The 15866-nt window shown below is 60.8% G+C and overlaps 1 protein-coding gene across 2 annotated transcripts in view; it reads left to right on the top strand.

The window, feature by feature from the left end:
* The window catches only part of PPFIA4 (PTPRF interacting protein alpha 4), a 32900-nt gene that overhangs the window by 2825 nt on the left and 14209 nt on the right, over positions 1 to 15866 (top strand). For both annotated transcript variants that reach the window (XM_056110661.1, XM_056110660.1), the window contains exons 2-22: positions 510 to 611; positions 840 to 1004; positions 1215 to 1289; positions 1391 to 1480; positions 1978 to 2169; positions 2515 to 2661; positions 2856 to 2990; positions 4637 to 4720; positions 4903 to 5034; positions 5540 to 5602; positions 6037 to 6128; positions 7952 to 8054; positions 9617 to 9825; positions 11071 to 11311; positions 11651 to 11686; positions 11892 to 12025; positions 12152 to 12318; positions 13608 to 13701; positions 14042 to 14123; positions 14557 to 14757; positions 15369 to 15431. In XM_056110661.1, coding sequence (XP_055966636.1) covers positions 510 to 611; positions 840 to 1004; positions 1215 to 1289; positions 1391 to 1480; positions 1978 to 2169; positions 2515 to 2661; positions 2856 to 2990; positions 4637 to 4720; positions 4903 to 5034; positions 5540 to 5602; positions 6037 to 6128; positions 7952 to 8054; positions 9617 to 9825; positions 11071 to 11311; positions 11651 to 11686; positions 11892 to 12025; positions 12152 to 12318; positions 13608 to 13701; positions 14042 to 14123; positions 14557 to 14757; positions 15369 to 15431 — 2607 coding nt within the window. The remainder of the gene's footprint in view (positions 1 to 509; positions 612 to 839; positions 1005 to 1214; positions 1290 to 1390; positions 1481 to 1977; positions 2170 to 2514; positions 2662 to 2855; positions 2991 to 4636; positions 4721 to 4902; positions 5035 to 5539; positions 5603 to 6036; positions 6129 to 7951; positions 8055 to 9616; positions 9826 to 11070; positions 11312 to 11650; positions 11687 to 11891; positions 12026 to 12151; positions 12319 to 13607; positions 13702 to 14041; positions 14124 to 14556; positions 14758 to 15368; positions 15432 to 15866) is intronic.

The following is a 15866-nucleotide window of genomic DNA, read 5'->3' as shown; positions in this document are numbered from 1 at the left end:
GAGACCAAGGTCATGTGGGGTAGACTCAGTGCGGGCCCGTGCTGGGGGCAGTTGCTGCCTCCTCTTCCTCACCCTACACCAAGAGCCAGGATAGTCTTTGAGCTGCCCGGACCTCACAGAGGCTTCGGGAAAACGGGACCATGTGCTGGGCAGCGGGTGCGGGCTGCAGCCACGGTCTGAGACCCACGTTCTGGGCGCGAGGGTCCCCAAGGTCGGAGCTGAGCACGGGGTCTGCCGTGGCTTCAGGGGCACCTGTGACTGGCTGGGGGGCGGGAGGGCCCTTCCTTCCTGTGCTGGGGCCGCCTGCTCCAGAGATGCCGTGAGTGCTGGGTGCCGGGAACACGGGACGGGAGGGCAGAGACCGACCCAAGCACAGGCTCCCCCACGCTCCGGGGGCCCGGGGGCTCTCCTGGGGAAGGCTGGGGGGGAGGAGCTGCTTCCGACAGAGGTGTGCAGCACGCCGTTTAGGGGCCACTCCCCGAGCACTGAGGGGCCCTGGGGGTTTTCAGGAATTTGCCACCTTAACCCGGGAGCTGAGCCTGTGTCGGGAGCAGCTCCTGGAGCGGGAGGAAGAGATCTCCGAGCTGAAGGCAGAGCGGAATAACACCAGGGTGAGTGTTGTTAAAAATCATAATGATAGAGAGAGCAGTAGCGGGCTACACTACTCTCGCTGCCTCGCTCCTGGGACAGTCCTGGCCCTCAAGGACCAGTGTGTGGGGGGTTCTCTCCTGGAGCTGGGGCTCGAGGAAGGCGGGGGACCCTCGGGGCAGGGGGTCCCACCCGCTGCCTGGGCCTGGGCACACACTCACGGCCTCCCTCTGCCTCGGCTGCCCCCGCAGTTGCTTCTGGAACACCTGGAGTGCCTGGTGTCCCGCCACGAGCGGTCACTGCGCATGACCGTGGTGAAGCGTCAGGCCCAGTCCCCGTCCGGGGTCTCCAGCGAGGTGGAGGTGCTGAAGGCCCTCAAGTCTCTATTTGAGCACCACAAGGCCCTGGATGAGAAGGTACCCACCCCCTCCTGGCCCCTCCAGGCCCACCTAGCTCCCCGTGGACCTCTGCACGGCTTTCTGCGGGGTCTGTCCTGTTCCGGTTTAGGGGACCTTACCTTCTTGCTCCCCATGTCTCCCGGGAGTTTCTTGGTGCCTCACCACGGAGACAGGCTCCTCCAGCCAGTGGGGTCTCCACTCCCCAACTCCCCATCTCTCCTGGGGCAGGTGCGAGAACGGCTTCGGGCAGCCCTGGAGCGAGTTGGCACCTTGGAAGAAGAGCTGGCAGGGGCCCACCAACAGGTGAGCCGCGCCCAGAGCACCCTCACCGCGTCTCTGCCGGGGAGCTGGGGGTCTCACGAGGGGCTGTCTCTCACCTCACCGCCCTGGACTGTGCCCTGCAGGTGTCTGCCTTGCAGCAGGGGGCAGGCCTGCGGGATGGAGCGGCCGAAGAGGAGGGGACCGTGGAGCTGGGCCCCAAACGCCTGTGGAAGGTGGGTCAGCGGGAGACGCTGGGCAGGGGCCACGCGGGGGAGGGCTGCCCGCCTTCGGTCAGTGAAAGAAATCGGGGCTTTCTCTACTATCTCACCTCTTTCCTTCTTCCCTTCACCGCTTGTGCAAAAAAAAAAAAACAAAGCCCAACCAGAAAGATAATAATGATGCATTTTTGTTTTTGTGCGCACCCAGTGCAGGCCCTGTGCTAGTCCCCTGGGAGGATTAGGGGCCATTTTCCTGTGTGCCTTCTCTCCCGAGGCTTTGCTGGCTGACCCCCGCCACTCCCTTCATGGTGGCATTAGCAGAAGCCCTGGTTGTTCAGGCAGTGGAAAGGACAGCAGGCTTCTGGTCACTGTGTGCAGTGGGCAAGGACAGGGCTATTTGGCAGCCTGTGATCTGCTTTGGGGGGGCTGCCCCTGTCCCCATGTCCCCGGGTAGGGGGCAGCAGCGTGGAGTGCCCGGGCCGCTGGCTGATGGGTGCTTGCTGTCCCTGGAGGAGGCCGCGGGCCGCGTGGAGGAGCTGCAGGAGCTGCTGGAGAAGCAGAACTTCGAGCTGAGCCAGACGCGGGAACGGCTGGTCGCTCTGACAGCGGCCGTGGCCGAGCTGGAGGAGGACCTGGGCACGGCCCGCCGGGACCTCATCAAGTCAGAGGAGCTGAGCAGCAAGCATCAGCGGGACCTCCGCGAGGTGACTGAGGCCTGGGCAGGAAGAATTCGGAGGAGTGTGTGCGTGTGTGCATGTGCGTGTGTGCATGTGTGTGCGTGTGTTCCACATGTGTGCACACGTGTATATGTATATGCGTACACATGCGTTTATGTGTGCACATGTGTGGACTGTGTGCAAGCGTGCACGTGCATGTGTGTATATGTGTGTGCATGTGTACATGTGTATGTGTGCGCCTTCTATTGGTGGGATGGGTGAAGTCAGGATTGACAGGTGCCGGGCAGAGAACATAGTGCCCACAGGGTCTGGGGGCAGATGCAGACAGGAGAAGCCGATGACCTGACCTCATGGGCCCCACTTTCCCGCCAGGCTCTGGCCCAGAAGGAGGACATGGAGGAGCGAATCACCACTCTGGAGAAGCGCTACCTGGCCGCCCAGAGGGAGGCCACGTCTATCCATGACCTCAATGACAAGTTGGAGAATGAGCTGGCCAATAAGGAATCCCTGCACCGCCAGGTTGCTCCTCTAGGGGGCGGGGAGGGTTTTCTTGGGCCGCCCCTGCCCTGATGCCTCCTGAGGCTCTGGAGGTGTCTTTGTGGGGCGGAAGGCAGGTGCCATGGGTGTCCCTTGGCTTCTGCTGAAGCGGGGGTGTGGGTGGGGTGCGGGCGCAGGGGGAGGCCTCGGGGCTCATCCCGCCTCTCCACTGCCAGTGCGAGGAGAAGGCTCGGCACCTGCAAGAGCTGCTGGAGGTGGCCGAGCAGAAGCTGCAGCAGACTATGCGCAAGGCGGAGACGCTGCCCGAGGTAGAGGCTGAGCTGGCGCAGAGAATCGCGGCCCTCACCAAGGCAAGCGTGCTGGGCTCTCGCCCTTCCCTGCACCCCGAGCTTTGTGGCTGGCGAGGCCCTGAGTCAAGGGAGGCACCCTGCTGCGTGCATGTCCCCAGGAGGGAACAGTCCCTTAAAGAAACGTTGCAGAAGGGCTTAGAAGAGTCGAGGAGGTGCAGATACAGAGTACTTCGTGTTCATCTGTGCGTGCTTTTCCTGGGCTCTCGAGTAGGAAATTGAGGCCATTCTTGGGACAAATGGACTGGAGAGGAGATGAATCCGTGTCTCTGCCACCTGGAAGAGAGTGTGGTGGTGTTTAGGTGGAGTGACTTGTGTCTTTTTTCAGATGGACGCCAGTATTGATGGAGGACAGTTCGGGGTGCTTGGCCACTGCAGCATTAGGCTAATGAGAGGGAGCAGGGCTGCAGAGGTGGCACAGCAGGGAGGGCACTGGCCTTGCACACGGCCGACCCGGGTTCCATCCCCGGCATCCCATATGGCCCCCTGAGCACTGTCAGGAGTGATTCCAGAGTGCAGAGCCAGGAGTAGCCCCTGAGCACTGCTAGGTGTGGTACCATTACCCCTCCACTTCCTCAAAAAAAAGAGGGAGCAAAAATCGCACCTGAAGAAGAAAAGGCTGAGTTTTCTGGAGCACTGTTCCTTAGAGGAAAAGTCCTCCAACCCAGAGGATCGGCCAGGAGAATGCAGCAGTTTTTGCAGTGGGAGGGTGGTCTCTGGGCCCCTGGGGAGCTCACCTCAGCCCCCTGAGCCCAAGGAGAGGAGCAGGGGGTGGAGCGTGGCAGGAAGCTGGGGCTCTGTGGACCCAGGGCCAGTCGGCTTCTGCCTCTAATTGCTCTGTGACCTGGGCAAGCCCTGCTGCCCTGGACAGGCCTTTGGAGTGGTCATCTCTGTGACGACTCTGGAATTGGTGGCCGGGACTGTCTAGAGTGAATGAATGGGACAGCTGTCCTTAAAGGGCAGCTGTGTGTGGGCTGTCCCCTGTGGGGTGCTGTGGGAGTCAGCTCTAGCCCATATCTGACAAGATGGGGTGCACTGAAGGTGAGTCCCACGGGAGCTGTCAGGATGGATTCCTACCCTGATGTGTGATGCTTCTAGAAAGTGCTGCCTGAGACAATAGGGTCTCCGTCCTGGAGATGGAGGAAGCAGGGGCCAACCTCCCAGGTAAAGAGCAGGTGGGCATTGCTGAGTGACTTTGCCATGAAAGAGCTCATGTGGCCCTCGCAGTGGTCCAGTAGATGGAAGTCCTGCTTTTGTCCACCTTTTATAATGGAGGAAACCAAGGCACGGAGAGTTCAGGGATTTCAGTTCCAGTTCACAGAGCCTGGCTGGGGAGTAGAGGGCAGGATTTGCCACGGCTGGGCGTGGCCTTGCTTAGAAGCAAAGGTCTGTCTGTCTGTCTGTCTCTCTGTCCAGAGGCAGTGAGGACGCAAGGTGCTCATGCTGCTGAGTGGAGGGGAGCTTCAGGTCTGGAGCTGCTGGCTCCAGAGGCAGGCAGGAGGGGACACCTCACAGGAGCTGGGGTGCTTGGGAGGGGGGATGGGAAAGGCGATTCGGCTGCAGAATGGGGGGGGCGCTTACTTGGCTCCTGAGCATGGGCCCCCAGTGTGGAGTCCCGCCACACTGCCTTCCCCCCCACCCCACCCCAGGCTGAGGAGCGGCACGGCAATATCGAGGAGCACCTGCGGCAGCTGGAGGGGCAGCTGGAGGAGAAGAACCAGGAGCTGGCCAGGGTGAGAGCAGCCCCGGGGATGCTGGGTGGGAGGCTTGTGAGGAGTCTGGCTCGGGTGGAATCACAGAGCCAGAGGTGGGAAGACAGGGGCGCCGGGTGGGAATGCTGGAGAAAGGGCATCCCAGCAGGAGAGAGGGGGTGGTGCGTGGGGCCTGGCGCGACGTGGGCTACTCTACTGTGCAGGTGCGCCAGCGGGAGAAGATGAACGAGGACCACAACAAGCGGCTGTCAGACACTGTGGACCGGCTGCTGAGCGAGTCCAATGAGCGCCTGCAGCTCCACCTCAAGGAACGCATGGCTGCCCTGGAGGAGAAGGTGCGGGGCAGGGCGGGCTCCGGTGGGCTTGGCTTCGGTGGGCGGGGGCCTAGGTGGGCGTGGTCGTGGCGGGCGGGGCCTAGGTCAGAGTAGTTCTGATGGTCATGGTTATGATGGGCGTGGCCTATGTGGGCGTGGTTCTGGTTGCGGAGCTGGGTGGGCGTGGCTTTTATGGGCGGGGCCCAGGTCGGTGTGGTTCTTATAGGTGACCCGAGTGGGCGTGGTTATGATGGGCGTGGCCTAGGTTGGCATGGCTCTAATGGATGGGGCTGTGGCTGGACTTTAAGGGCTGGCCCTGGGTGGGTCTTGGTGCGCGGAGCTCGTGCGTGGGCTTGGGCCATGGGGGAGACCTGTAGTTGGAGAGGTGGATAGAATGGAGGGAGGGGCAGGAGGGACTGGGTGAGGGAAAGGGGGTTCACCCAGGGTCTGGGTTTGAGGCTTGGGGCGGAACTAGAATAGCGCTGGATCAGGGCAGGGTCCCTGACTCACGACTCTTCTTCCACAGAATACTCTGATCCAGGAGCTGGAAAGTTCGCAGCGGCAGATCGAGGAGCAGCACCATCACAAGGTAGCTAGCTGCGGGCTGCCAGGCCCTGGAGAGTCAGATCGTGCAGGGACCCTAGCCCTAGAGTCCTTACACATACCCGAATGTCCCCTGGAAGCATGAGCTGCCCCATGTACCGAAGAACGCAGAGCCAGCGTGGGGGGCTGCTGGGCCCCTGCTTGGAGACCAGAGCCTGCCTTGATTGCGTGCATGTGCTGGGGCTCTCTGCTGCTGGCCACTATGTTTGCCACCACAAGGGTGGTGATGAGCCTTAGCAGGCCAGTTCCAGGGTCCTTCCCTGCAGCTCCTGCCCTGCTCTGCCCTACCGTGCATGGACACCCTCTCCAGGGCTCAGCGAGTGCCCGGCCTAGGCCCCAGCTTTGCTCTTGGCAGGCCCTTCTGCTCCTCCCAACGCTGCTCTTCTCTGTCCCTCTCCCCTCTGCCCTCCTCTGACACAGGGCCGCCTATCTGAAGAGATCGAGAAGCTACGCCAGGAGGTGGACCAGCTGAAGGGGCGAGGGGGACAGCTTGTGGATGGTCCCCACTCCAGGTACCGGGGAGTTTGGTGTGCTGGGACAGGGTCCTGGATGGACTCTGAGGGAGGAGACACCTCCCAGGACCCCTAGGGCCTGCTCTTCAGGCTGGGACACCGGGAGAACTTGGTCCCAGCTGGCCTAGAGTTTCCGTGCGGGGAACAGCTGTTCTTAAGCGAGGCTGACATGCAGGCAGGGAGATGGTCCCAGATCAGCCAGGGGCCGGCCTCCATGTTGTCCTTCTCCTTGACCTTGAGAACTCTCTTGAGTTGCAGTCTTGCCCCGTTCCACACAGCTCGCTCATGGACTGCAGCTTCCTTCCTTTTGAGACACTGTCTTCTGGGCTCCGGAGGGTTGCCGTTCAGAGGAGCCAAGGTTGGCAGTGGCCGAGGTGGCAGCAGGCGAGACTGAATGAGGCCTCATGCCCTGCCTGTGTGTGAGAGATGGAGACACTGTGCTCAGAGACTCGTGACTCCCTTTTCTCTGTGGCTATTTGAAGCCCTGCTGAGTGAGACTCAGCGTCTGCTGCTTAACTTTTTTTTTTGGGGGGGGGGTCACACCCGGCGATGCACAGGGGTCACTCCTGGCTCTGCACACAGGAGTTACTCCTGGCAGTGCTCAGGGCACCATATGGGATGCTGGGAATCGAACCTGGGTCGGCTGGGTGGAAGGCAGACACCCTACCCACTGTGCTATCGCTCCAGCCCCTGTCTGCTGCTTGACTTGGGCCCATCCCTTAGGACACTTGTGGATTGTCTCCACATTTTGTGGAGAAGTACTTGACATTGAACTCAAGTGTGCCCTCAGATCTCTGATCTAAACTGAGGAAGGTGGAAACGGCAGCCGCCGGAACTTCATGCCTCTGGGTTGTTTCCTCCAAAGCAGGGTCTCTCTCTCTCTCAGCGCCGAACCTGAGACACTGCCTTTGGCCAGGCACTTCCTCTGTCAGGGGGCAGCGTCCAGGAAGTGTGAAGGAAGCATGTGGGTGTCGGGGTGGCAGGAATGGAAGAAGCTCCTTCAGGTTTGTTAGGGTTGGTCATGCCAGAAGGAGGATGGGCCGAAGCAGGGGCAGAGACAGAAGACAGTCGTGCTGGGTACCCGTGCGCCTTTCTGCAGACTGTCTAGAGGAGGCCCTCTGCCGTCACCGCTTGCTTTTCTGGTGACACTTCCTCTTTGACTCGAGTACGGCAGCAGGGTGGGTGGGGGGTGGCGGACACTGCCCTCTTTTGCAGTGGGCCTGTGGACATGGCGCTGGGCTCATGCTGTTCTTTCGTTCAGGTTCCAAGCTGGGCAGGCACAGGAGTGGTGTGTCTGTCATGGGGATGTTAGTTCTGATGTTCCCGGGGATGGTCACTGGGAATTCCATCTCTGTGTTGGAGTGGACTCTTGGGGCAGCCAGAACGGTCTCCGTGGCTCCGATTCTCCTGGTGTCAGGACCTCAAAGTGTCCTGCAGACCGGAAGTAGATGGGGTGGAATTTCAGCTACACAGACACGCAGTCCTGGTTAAGGGGCCATCTGGGGACAGTGGCTGGGGAGGAGACCGAGAAATGAAGACCGTCAGAGTTAATAGAAGCTGGCGGTCCCTCGCCTCTCCCCCGGGGCCAGCCTCTGCATCACTCTTCCCTCACACTCGAACCCTCTCTGCCAAGGACACCATCTGCAGTGTCACAGCCCACTGTGGCACCCCAGTGTGAAACGGAAGCTGCTCTGGGGCCTGGAACCTGACCCCGGTTTACCTTCATGTCGTGCTTCACATATTGGCCCTACTTGTCTCTCCCCCAACTTCCGGGACCCTGTGGGTATGGCCTGGCCTCAGAGCTTGTTTTCCCCCCAACCCAGGTCCCACATGGGCAGTGCGGCAGAAGTGCGCTTCTCCCTGGGCACCCATGGGCCCCCCGGCCTGCATCGGCGCTACTCGGCACTGCGGGAAGGGTCCGCCAAGGTGAGTGGGTAGGGGATGTGGGGGGGGCTCCCTAGGGAGTGGGGGTCAGCGTGGCCGCGTGCCTGGCTCCAGTTTCACAGACGGCTGGCATGTGGCTCAAATCCTCCCCCAGCCCTGCCCCGTGTCGGCGACAGCTGCAGACCTGGGTTCGGGGCGGGGGGAGGTTGGGAGGCACCGTCAGCTGCGACAGCTGTGCCCCCCTCACCTCGGCCTCCTGCTGGGCAAGAACGGAGAGGGGGTTGCTGGCGGGCAGCCACTCCCCCACTCCGGGGGTCCAGGGAGCGTGTGCACATGTGTCTGGGCAGGCGGGTGTGTGCTGGGGGCGGGACATGATGCACTCGGGGATTTCTGGGCCAAAGAGTTGTGGGGGAGGGGCAGAGGGCAGGTTAGCTGGCCCCCCGACAGTCCCCTGGAGTTTTCAGGGAAGCATCTTTAAGTCCAGGCTGTGTCCATGAGGGTCATTTCGAGGCAGCAGAGAGATTAGGGGGCATGCCTGGACCTCCATGCTTGGGGAACTGTGATTCCTTCCTTGCCCCTACTTGTCCATCAAAAGATCTCAGTGCAGTTAAGATACGCAGAAAAGACAGATAGAGAAGGGGACCCCCTAGTCTGATGGGGGAGGAACTCTTTGCCCCCAGGAAAACCCTAGTTTGAAGGTGCGTGAGTCTGTCACCTCTTTCTGGCTCCCCATGCCCTTCCCTCCTGTTTTCTGGAGAACAGTAGCTGCCCCAGAGCTAGGTAAAAGCCAGGTGTGGGGGGAGGCTTGTGGGATTGTGGGGCGACAGAGCACATCTCTCACCTGGTCCTCCCTTGGGCTCCCCCACGTTATTTCTGTGCATTCTTCTCACTGGGCCCTCTTGTGCCCCCACGAGGTATGTGAGGACCCCCCGCTCTCAGGGTGGGCCATCCTGAAACTCGGGGACATGGGCCTTCCTATTTGCAGGTCTGGTCATCTCATGGGTGTGCATGGGTTGGGAGCCTTCCTTTGTGTAGGACGCTGTTCCCGGTGTGGTTTCTGGACCCTGGGCTGAGGGGACTGTTTGACCCCATTTTGTGGAGAAAGTTAGTGGGGCACAGAGAGGCTAAATGTCCTTCTCCAGAGAGACAGCTGGGAGTGGGAGAATGCACTCAAAGCCAGGCCATTTCTCTCTCTGGAATCTGCTCCAGCCACTCTGCCACTTAGTCCCTGGACTTACAGTTGTATTTCTTAGATGAGCAGGTTTCTTTTTTGTTGATTTCTGGGCCACTCTTGCAGTGCTTAGGGGCTACTCTCGGCTCTGTGCTCAGGGGACCATGTGGTGCTGGGGTTTGAACGTGGGACTCTTGGCGGCTAAGCACGTGCTCAGCCTGTGTGGTTACCTCTGGCCCCCTCCTCAGCTTACTGTGCTGATAAATCATGCCGGGCTCTCACTTGGCATGCAGATTCTGACCCAGTAGTTCTGAGATGGGCTTGACAATTTGCATTTCTAACGATCTGCCTAAAGTGGGGTGCTAGGGGAGGCCCCTACTTCTGGTCCCCTACTGAGTTTTATTTCTGCCTCTGTCCCTCTTCCTCTGCTAAGGACTGGGAGTCATCTCCACTGCCCGGGGTGCTGGCTGCCACAACCACCCCTGCCTTTGACAGTGACCCTGAGATCTCCGACGTAGACGAGGATGACGCGGGGGGTCTGGTGGGCTCCATGGATGCTGTCTCTCCTGGCGGCCACTCGGATGCTCAGACTCTGGCCATGATGCTCCAGGAGCAGCTGGATGCGATCAATGAGGAGATCAGGTAGGTGGGCGGGGAGCTGCCAAGGTGCCCCTGTGTGTTTGGGCACCGCAGGAGAAACCCCACAGGTATGGTGTCTGGTAGAGCTGGACCTCTTGGGAGTTTCGGCAGAGGCAGGCATGAGGAGTGCTCCCTGCTAATGTCCTTCCGACCACAGTCCATGGAGGCTGCAGGGTCTTCTTTGTACAGGCAAGAGAGGTGGAGTGGTTTGGCCAGGAGCAGAGCTAGGGATTCGTACCTTGAACCCAGTGATGCCAGCCAGGCCTTCCATCCCGAATGAGGCGTAGACCATCCCCAAGCCCAGTACTTGGCCTGCTGTGACTCAGTTTAATTCCACTCCCCGAGCCCCCCTGGGCTCAGCGGGAGAGCACCCCGACAGCACTCAGCTAGAGATGGCTTCGGGCTCAGTGGTACCCCAATTTGGATTTCACATTAAAGATAATTAAAGACCATAAAAACATTAGAGAAAATCACTATTGCTTGTAACGGCAGACTTCTACCTTCTCCAAAGGTGCTGCAAAAGAAAAGACGTTTCAGCCTCCCTGGTGGGAGAAACGCTCAAGCCAGAGAGAGCTATTGGCGTCTCCTCAGGGGCAAGTGTGAGTGTGAGAGTGTCTCACACACACACATACACTCTCATACACACTCACATTTACTCACACACTCACTGCACTCACACACACTCATATACTTACTCTCACAGTGACCCCCCCCCCACACTGACACAGATGCTCATACACACACTCAGATATACACATCCATACACTCATCTACACACTCAAACATACACACATTTGCACACATTACACCCAAACAATACACTGTCATTCATACACTTACTCTCAATAGTCACCCCCACATACTGACACACTCACACACTCACATGCATATGTACACACCCATATACTCATATACACACTCACACTTGCACACATATACAATACACTCACATATACACACACTCACACACTTACTCTCAATAGTCACCCCCACATACTGACACACACATACACTCACACACACACGCATATGTTCACACCCATATACTCATACACCCACACTCGCACACACTCATACACACATACACTTAACACAATACCCTCTCACACACACACATGCACTTAGCTCACTCATACCCGCTGATACACATCCATACGTGCAGTGCTGGAGACCAGGGTGTTCCTCTGCCTGGCTCACAGGCGTGTCCTCCCGGGGCTAGTGGTGCGCCTGGTTGTGTCCACCTTCCAGAATGATCCAGGAAGAGAAGGAGTCCACGGAGCTCCGAGCGGAGGAGATCGAGACGCGGGTGACCAGCGGCAGCATGGAGGCCCTCAACCTGCCACAGCTGCGCAAGCGCGCCTCCATCCCCACCTCCCTGACGGCCCTGTCCCTGGCCAGTGCTTCCCCGCCCCTCAGTGGGCGCTCCACCCCGAAGCTCACCTCCCGCAGTGCTGCCCAGGACCTGGACCGCATGGGGGTGATGACCCTGGTGAGAGCCGGGGAGTTACTTCCGGGTCGCACTGGGGGCATGACTGAGGCACAGGGGATGCATGCTCAGACCTGCCCCTGTGGCCGCAGGCCGCTGGCCACCGTGCTGTCCTTCCTGCCTCCCCTCCTCCTGGGTTGAGGCAGCTGTTTCAGACCCTCACCCACCCATACTCCTTCCTCTCTTCCAGCACCTTCTCTTCCAGAAGGTTCCCCTGGTTTCTCTCTCCAGGCCTGTGTGAGACACTGACCCCTGTTGTCCCACCCTAGGACTTGGGCTCCCCTGGGTGACCTCTGGGCACCTGGAAGTGGAATCCAGCCCACCCCTCACTCTCTTTTCCAGCCCAGTGACTTACGGAAGCACAGGAGGAAGCTGCTGGTGAGTGCTCCCTGGAGGCCCAGGGACTAGCGGGGTCACTGTCCCAGGCCCTGCCCGTGGGCCCCCGCCTGGCTGCCCGGATCTGAGCTCAGAGAGGCCCCCCGGCCTCCCCCGGGCCTCTCTCCAGGCCCCTCTGCCCTGTGCGGGCGCGGTAGGCAGGCCCCCGGCTCCCGCTCTACCCCTGACGGCTCCACTGTCTGTTCAGTCGCCAGTGTCTCGGGAAGAGAACCGAGAGGATAAAGCCACCATAAAATGTGAGACTTCCCCTCCTTCCTCACCCAGGACGCTGCGGCTCGAGAAGCTCGGCCACCCCGCCCTGAGCCAGGAGGAAGGCAAGAGGTGAGTGGGGCCGGTCCCTCCCCCATGTCCCCTCGGGCCCCTCTCCGGGGCTCACCCACTGGTCCCGCCGCCGCTCCCGTGGGCACTGACGGCTGTTTCTTCTTCTCGCCGCCGCGGCCCCACCAGCGCCCTGGAGGATCAGGGGAGCAACCCCAGCAGCAGCAACAGCAGCCAGGACTCCCTGCACAAAGGCGCCAAGCGCAAGGGCATCAAGTCGTCCATCGGCCGCCTGTTCGGGAAGAAGGAGAAGGGCCGCTTCATCCAGCTGAACCGCGACGGGGCCACGGGCCAAGGTCCCTGCCTTTTCCCTTGGGGTGGGCTCAGAGGGAGCCCGCAGCCCCCCCGAGGCCCCTGGCGGCGGTTTCCTGGGAGCACCCACTCATAGGGCATCTGACCTTCGGGCTCGGAGGGTGCTCTGGGGTGTGAGGGAGGCGCGACTCCCAGGGGCCTTTCCGAGGGCCACTTTCTGATCCTCAGTGCTGAGGCCCCCAGAAAAATGTTCTGGTTCTTTTTTTTTCTTACCTTTTTTTTTTCTTTTTGGGTCACACCCAGCAATGCTCTGGGTCTAACTCAGAAACCACTCCTGACAGTGCGCGGAGGACCACATGGGATGCTGGGAATTGAGCCCGGGTCGGTCGCGTGCAAGGCAAACGCCCTACCCACTGTGCTATCGTTCCAGCCCCATTCTGCGTGTTCTGTGTGGGGGGAGAAGGAGGTGGTGTGAACCCCCCCACACCCAGAGAAGTTTAGAGGTTCCCCTGAGGCAGTCAGTGGGAGCACTTGGCCGACTCCATGCTGCAGGGAGACCTAATCAACTCCTTTCTGAGAAGGAAGGAGCCGTTGAAGCTCCTTGAGTATACCTTCCTGTACCTCAGGAAGGGAAGGTGGGCGTCCAGGCTGAGCTGGAGGAGGGACAGAGGGCACTGCTGCTCGGCTGGGGGACGGGAGCAGCACCTTGGGGTGCAGGGAGTTGGGGAACTAGCTCCAGGAGCATGGCAGGGGCCGGCAGGAGAGGTGGAATGTGTGAGACTCATGCTTTCCTCCGAGGCCGTCACAGAGCGCTGACACTTGTCAGCGCCGTGGGTGTGGCGGTGATGGCACGTGGAGGGGGGGTGGGGGGTCCAGGCCGCTGTGAGGCCGTTAGGGCCACCGCTGGGCTCGCGCTCAGGACAACTTTTCTGCGAGAGGGCCGGGCAGTGCCTGTGCCCGTGTGGGGTTTGTGCAGAGTGAGCAGCAGGAAGGGTGGAGAGACATTTCTTCCTGCCCGCGGGCATCTGCTACTCTGCACCAAGGTTTGGAGTGGGCACTCATTGTTGGCTTCCTCTGTGTTGGAGTCAGGCAGCTTGGTCTGTCGGCTGGAAGGCCCACCTGGGGCTGAGCCACGTAGAGGGGAGGATGCGTGTCTGGCAGGGGCATCACTCCCAGATCACTGAATGCAGGAAGGTGGAGCAGAAATGATGGGGAGGCCCATCCCACCCCTGAGGCAGGCCCACACGGGTGCCCCGTGGGCACACTCAGCCCAGCTGTGGCCAGGTGAACAGCAGCCTGGCTGACGTGCGCGTCTGTCTGTCTGTCTGTCTAGTTCTGCTCACAGACTCCGAGCTGAGTCTGCAGGAGCCCCTGGTGCCCGCCAAGCTGGGGACCCAAGCCGAGAAGGACCGGCGGCTGAAGAAGAAGTAAGAGCCTCCACCTGGGCTCTGCCGGCTTCTCCTGGCATGGTGGGGCTGGGAGCCCAGGACTGCCATGGCCCTTCCTGAACTCAGGTGGCCCAGTTGGGGTTTGGAGGGGCTTGGAGGCTAACCCCAGGAGGTGCCGGGGGGCCCCAGGGGAGGCACCTGGCACCTGTGCGCTTTGGGGACAGACGTGTCCTGTCTGTGCTGTCGTGGTGTCACCCAGTGGCAGATGGTCCAGGTGTGGGACCGAGTTGGGGGAGTTCCCTGGGGGTTCGGCCTTGGTCCCCGAGGTCAGCGTGGTTGGGACTTAGAAGGACCAAGGAGTTTTGTTTCTCGCTGGAAGGCACCAGCTGCTTGAAGATGCCCGCAGGAAAGGGACACCCTTCGCCCAGTGGGACGGCCCCACGGTGGTCTCCTGGCTGGAGGTGAGCTTGGCCTGAAGGCCCTACCTGGGGTCGGGTCGGGAGGATGACGGGGTGGGACAAGCCATTCTGGGACAGAAGGGCAGGGTTGTCCCCAGAGCTGGCGCCCCAGCCTGAGTCTTTTCTGCCCCGTGTGTGCCAGGCTGGCACTTAGCCCCTCCTTCCCCAGTGGACACCCCCAGTGACTTGGGATGTCTCCTGGGTCACTGCATGCAGGTCAGGAAGTGAATTCTCACTCTGGTTTTGCCTGCGGGGGGGGCCTATGGTGATGAGTCTCCCCGTGATGCCGAGGAAAGTCATCTGCAAACTGGAACAGAAGGGTCCGACGCCACTGGCCTCTGCCCTACCAAGTTTCCCGAGACCCTTCCCGTTTGTCCAGATGGGGCGCCCTGACCTGGGGGAGGGGCTGACAACCCCTCCCGTGCTATGTCTGCAGCTCTGGGTGGGCATGCCTGCCTGGTACGTGGCGGCCTGCCGGGCCAATGTCAAGAGTGGTGCCATCATGTCGGCTCTGTCGGACACAGAGATCCAGCGTGAGATCGGCATCAGCAACGCCCTGCACCGGCTCAAGCTCCGGCTGGCCATCCAGGAGATGGTGTCCCTGACCAGCCCCTCTGCGCCACCCACCTCTAGGACTGTGAGTTTCTGTCCCCCGCGGGTCTGGGTCTGTGGGAAGAGTCTTGCCCTGTGCTCCCCTTCCCCACAGGCCTCCGGGAGGGGGTGACGTTGATGCGGGGAGGAGTCCGGCCTCCACGCGCCCCAGCTGGACTTTGCCCCCAGTTCCCGCACTCTGTGCAGAAGCAGCCTGTGGGCACAGGACTTCCCCTGGGCTTCTGGGGCTCTCTGTTGTGGGCCAGGGCAGGGGGAGTGGAGGAAGCAGTGAATTGGGAACAGACATTTGGGCCTTTTGTCCTGGTCCTTGGCCTCTCCACTGTGTGGGCAGTGGATAACGCCGTCACCTCCCGGGGTTGGAAGGGGGGCTCTTCCATCGTCGTCCCTCTCCATGACTGGGCCAGCTGCTCTGTCCAGAATAACGCCATATTTTGTTCATGTTCATCCCGGAAGCATGTGGGTCCACCATCCTGGTGGCACCGAGCTAAGCAGTGTGGGTGCGGTGACTTGAGAGGATGTCACTCAGAACTGGGCAGCGTCAGGAGTGGAATTCTGTTCTTGTCCTTGGGCTCCCAGAATGATGGGGAGGCTTGGGGCCTGTGTCCGGGGCCAGCTATGTTCCCCCTCTGCCCGCAGTCTTCCGGGAATGTCTGGATCACTCACGAAGAGATGGAAACTCTGGCGACATCCACGGAAACCGTGAGTGGGCCTGGGGCCGACATGGTGGGAATGTATGGGAGGCCACTGGGGGTTACGGGGGTCTTGTCCGAGCCAGAGACCTACCCTGATATGTGCTTGTGGGGAGGCGAGATAGTGGGTGGAAGGTGCGTGTGTGTGTGTGTGTGTGTGCGCGCGCGCGCGCGCGTTCGTGTGTGCATGTGAGCCCAGTCCTGGCGCTGGCCAGCTCCCCCTTGGGGGCACAGTGGCAGAGAGGAGCTGGGCGTGGGAGCAGCCCAGCTGAGTGGGGAAGCCCTGGGGTCCTTCCCTGGAGCTGGATTCTTGCTAAAGGGACAGGAAGGGTCGATAGAACCTGATCCCGGCAAGACTGGAAGCAGGAAGTGCAGTTTTGCGGCGCACACCGTCGCTCCCTGCCACTGCAAACGACACAGGTCCCATCCTTGCATGCTCTCCTCG

Source organism: Sorex fumeus, unplaced genomic scaffold (genome assembly GCF_029834395.1).
Source record: "Sorex fumeus unplaced genomic scaffold, SorFum_2.1 ptg000010l, whole genome shotgun sequence".
Taxonomy (NCBI): Eukaryota; Metazoa; Chordata; class Mammalia; order Eulipotyphla; family Soricidae; genus Sorex; species Sorex fumeus.
This window is presented reverse-complemented; position numbering and strand designations above follow the sequence as displayed.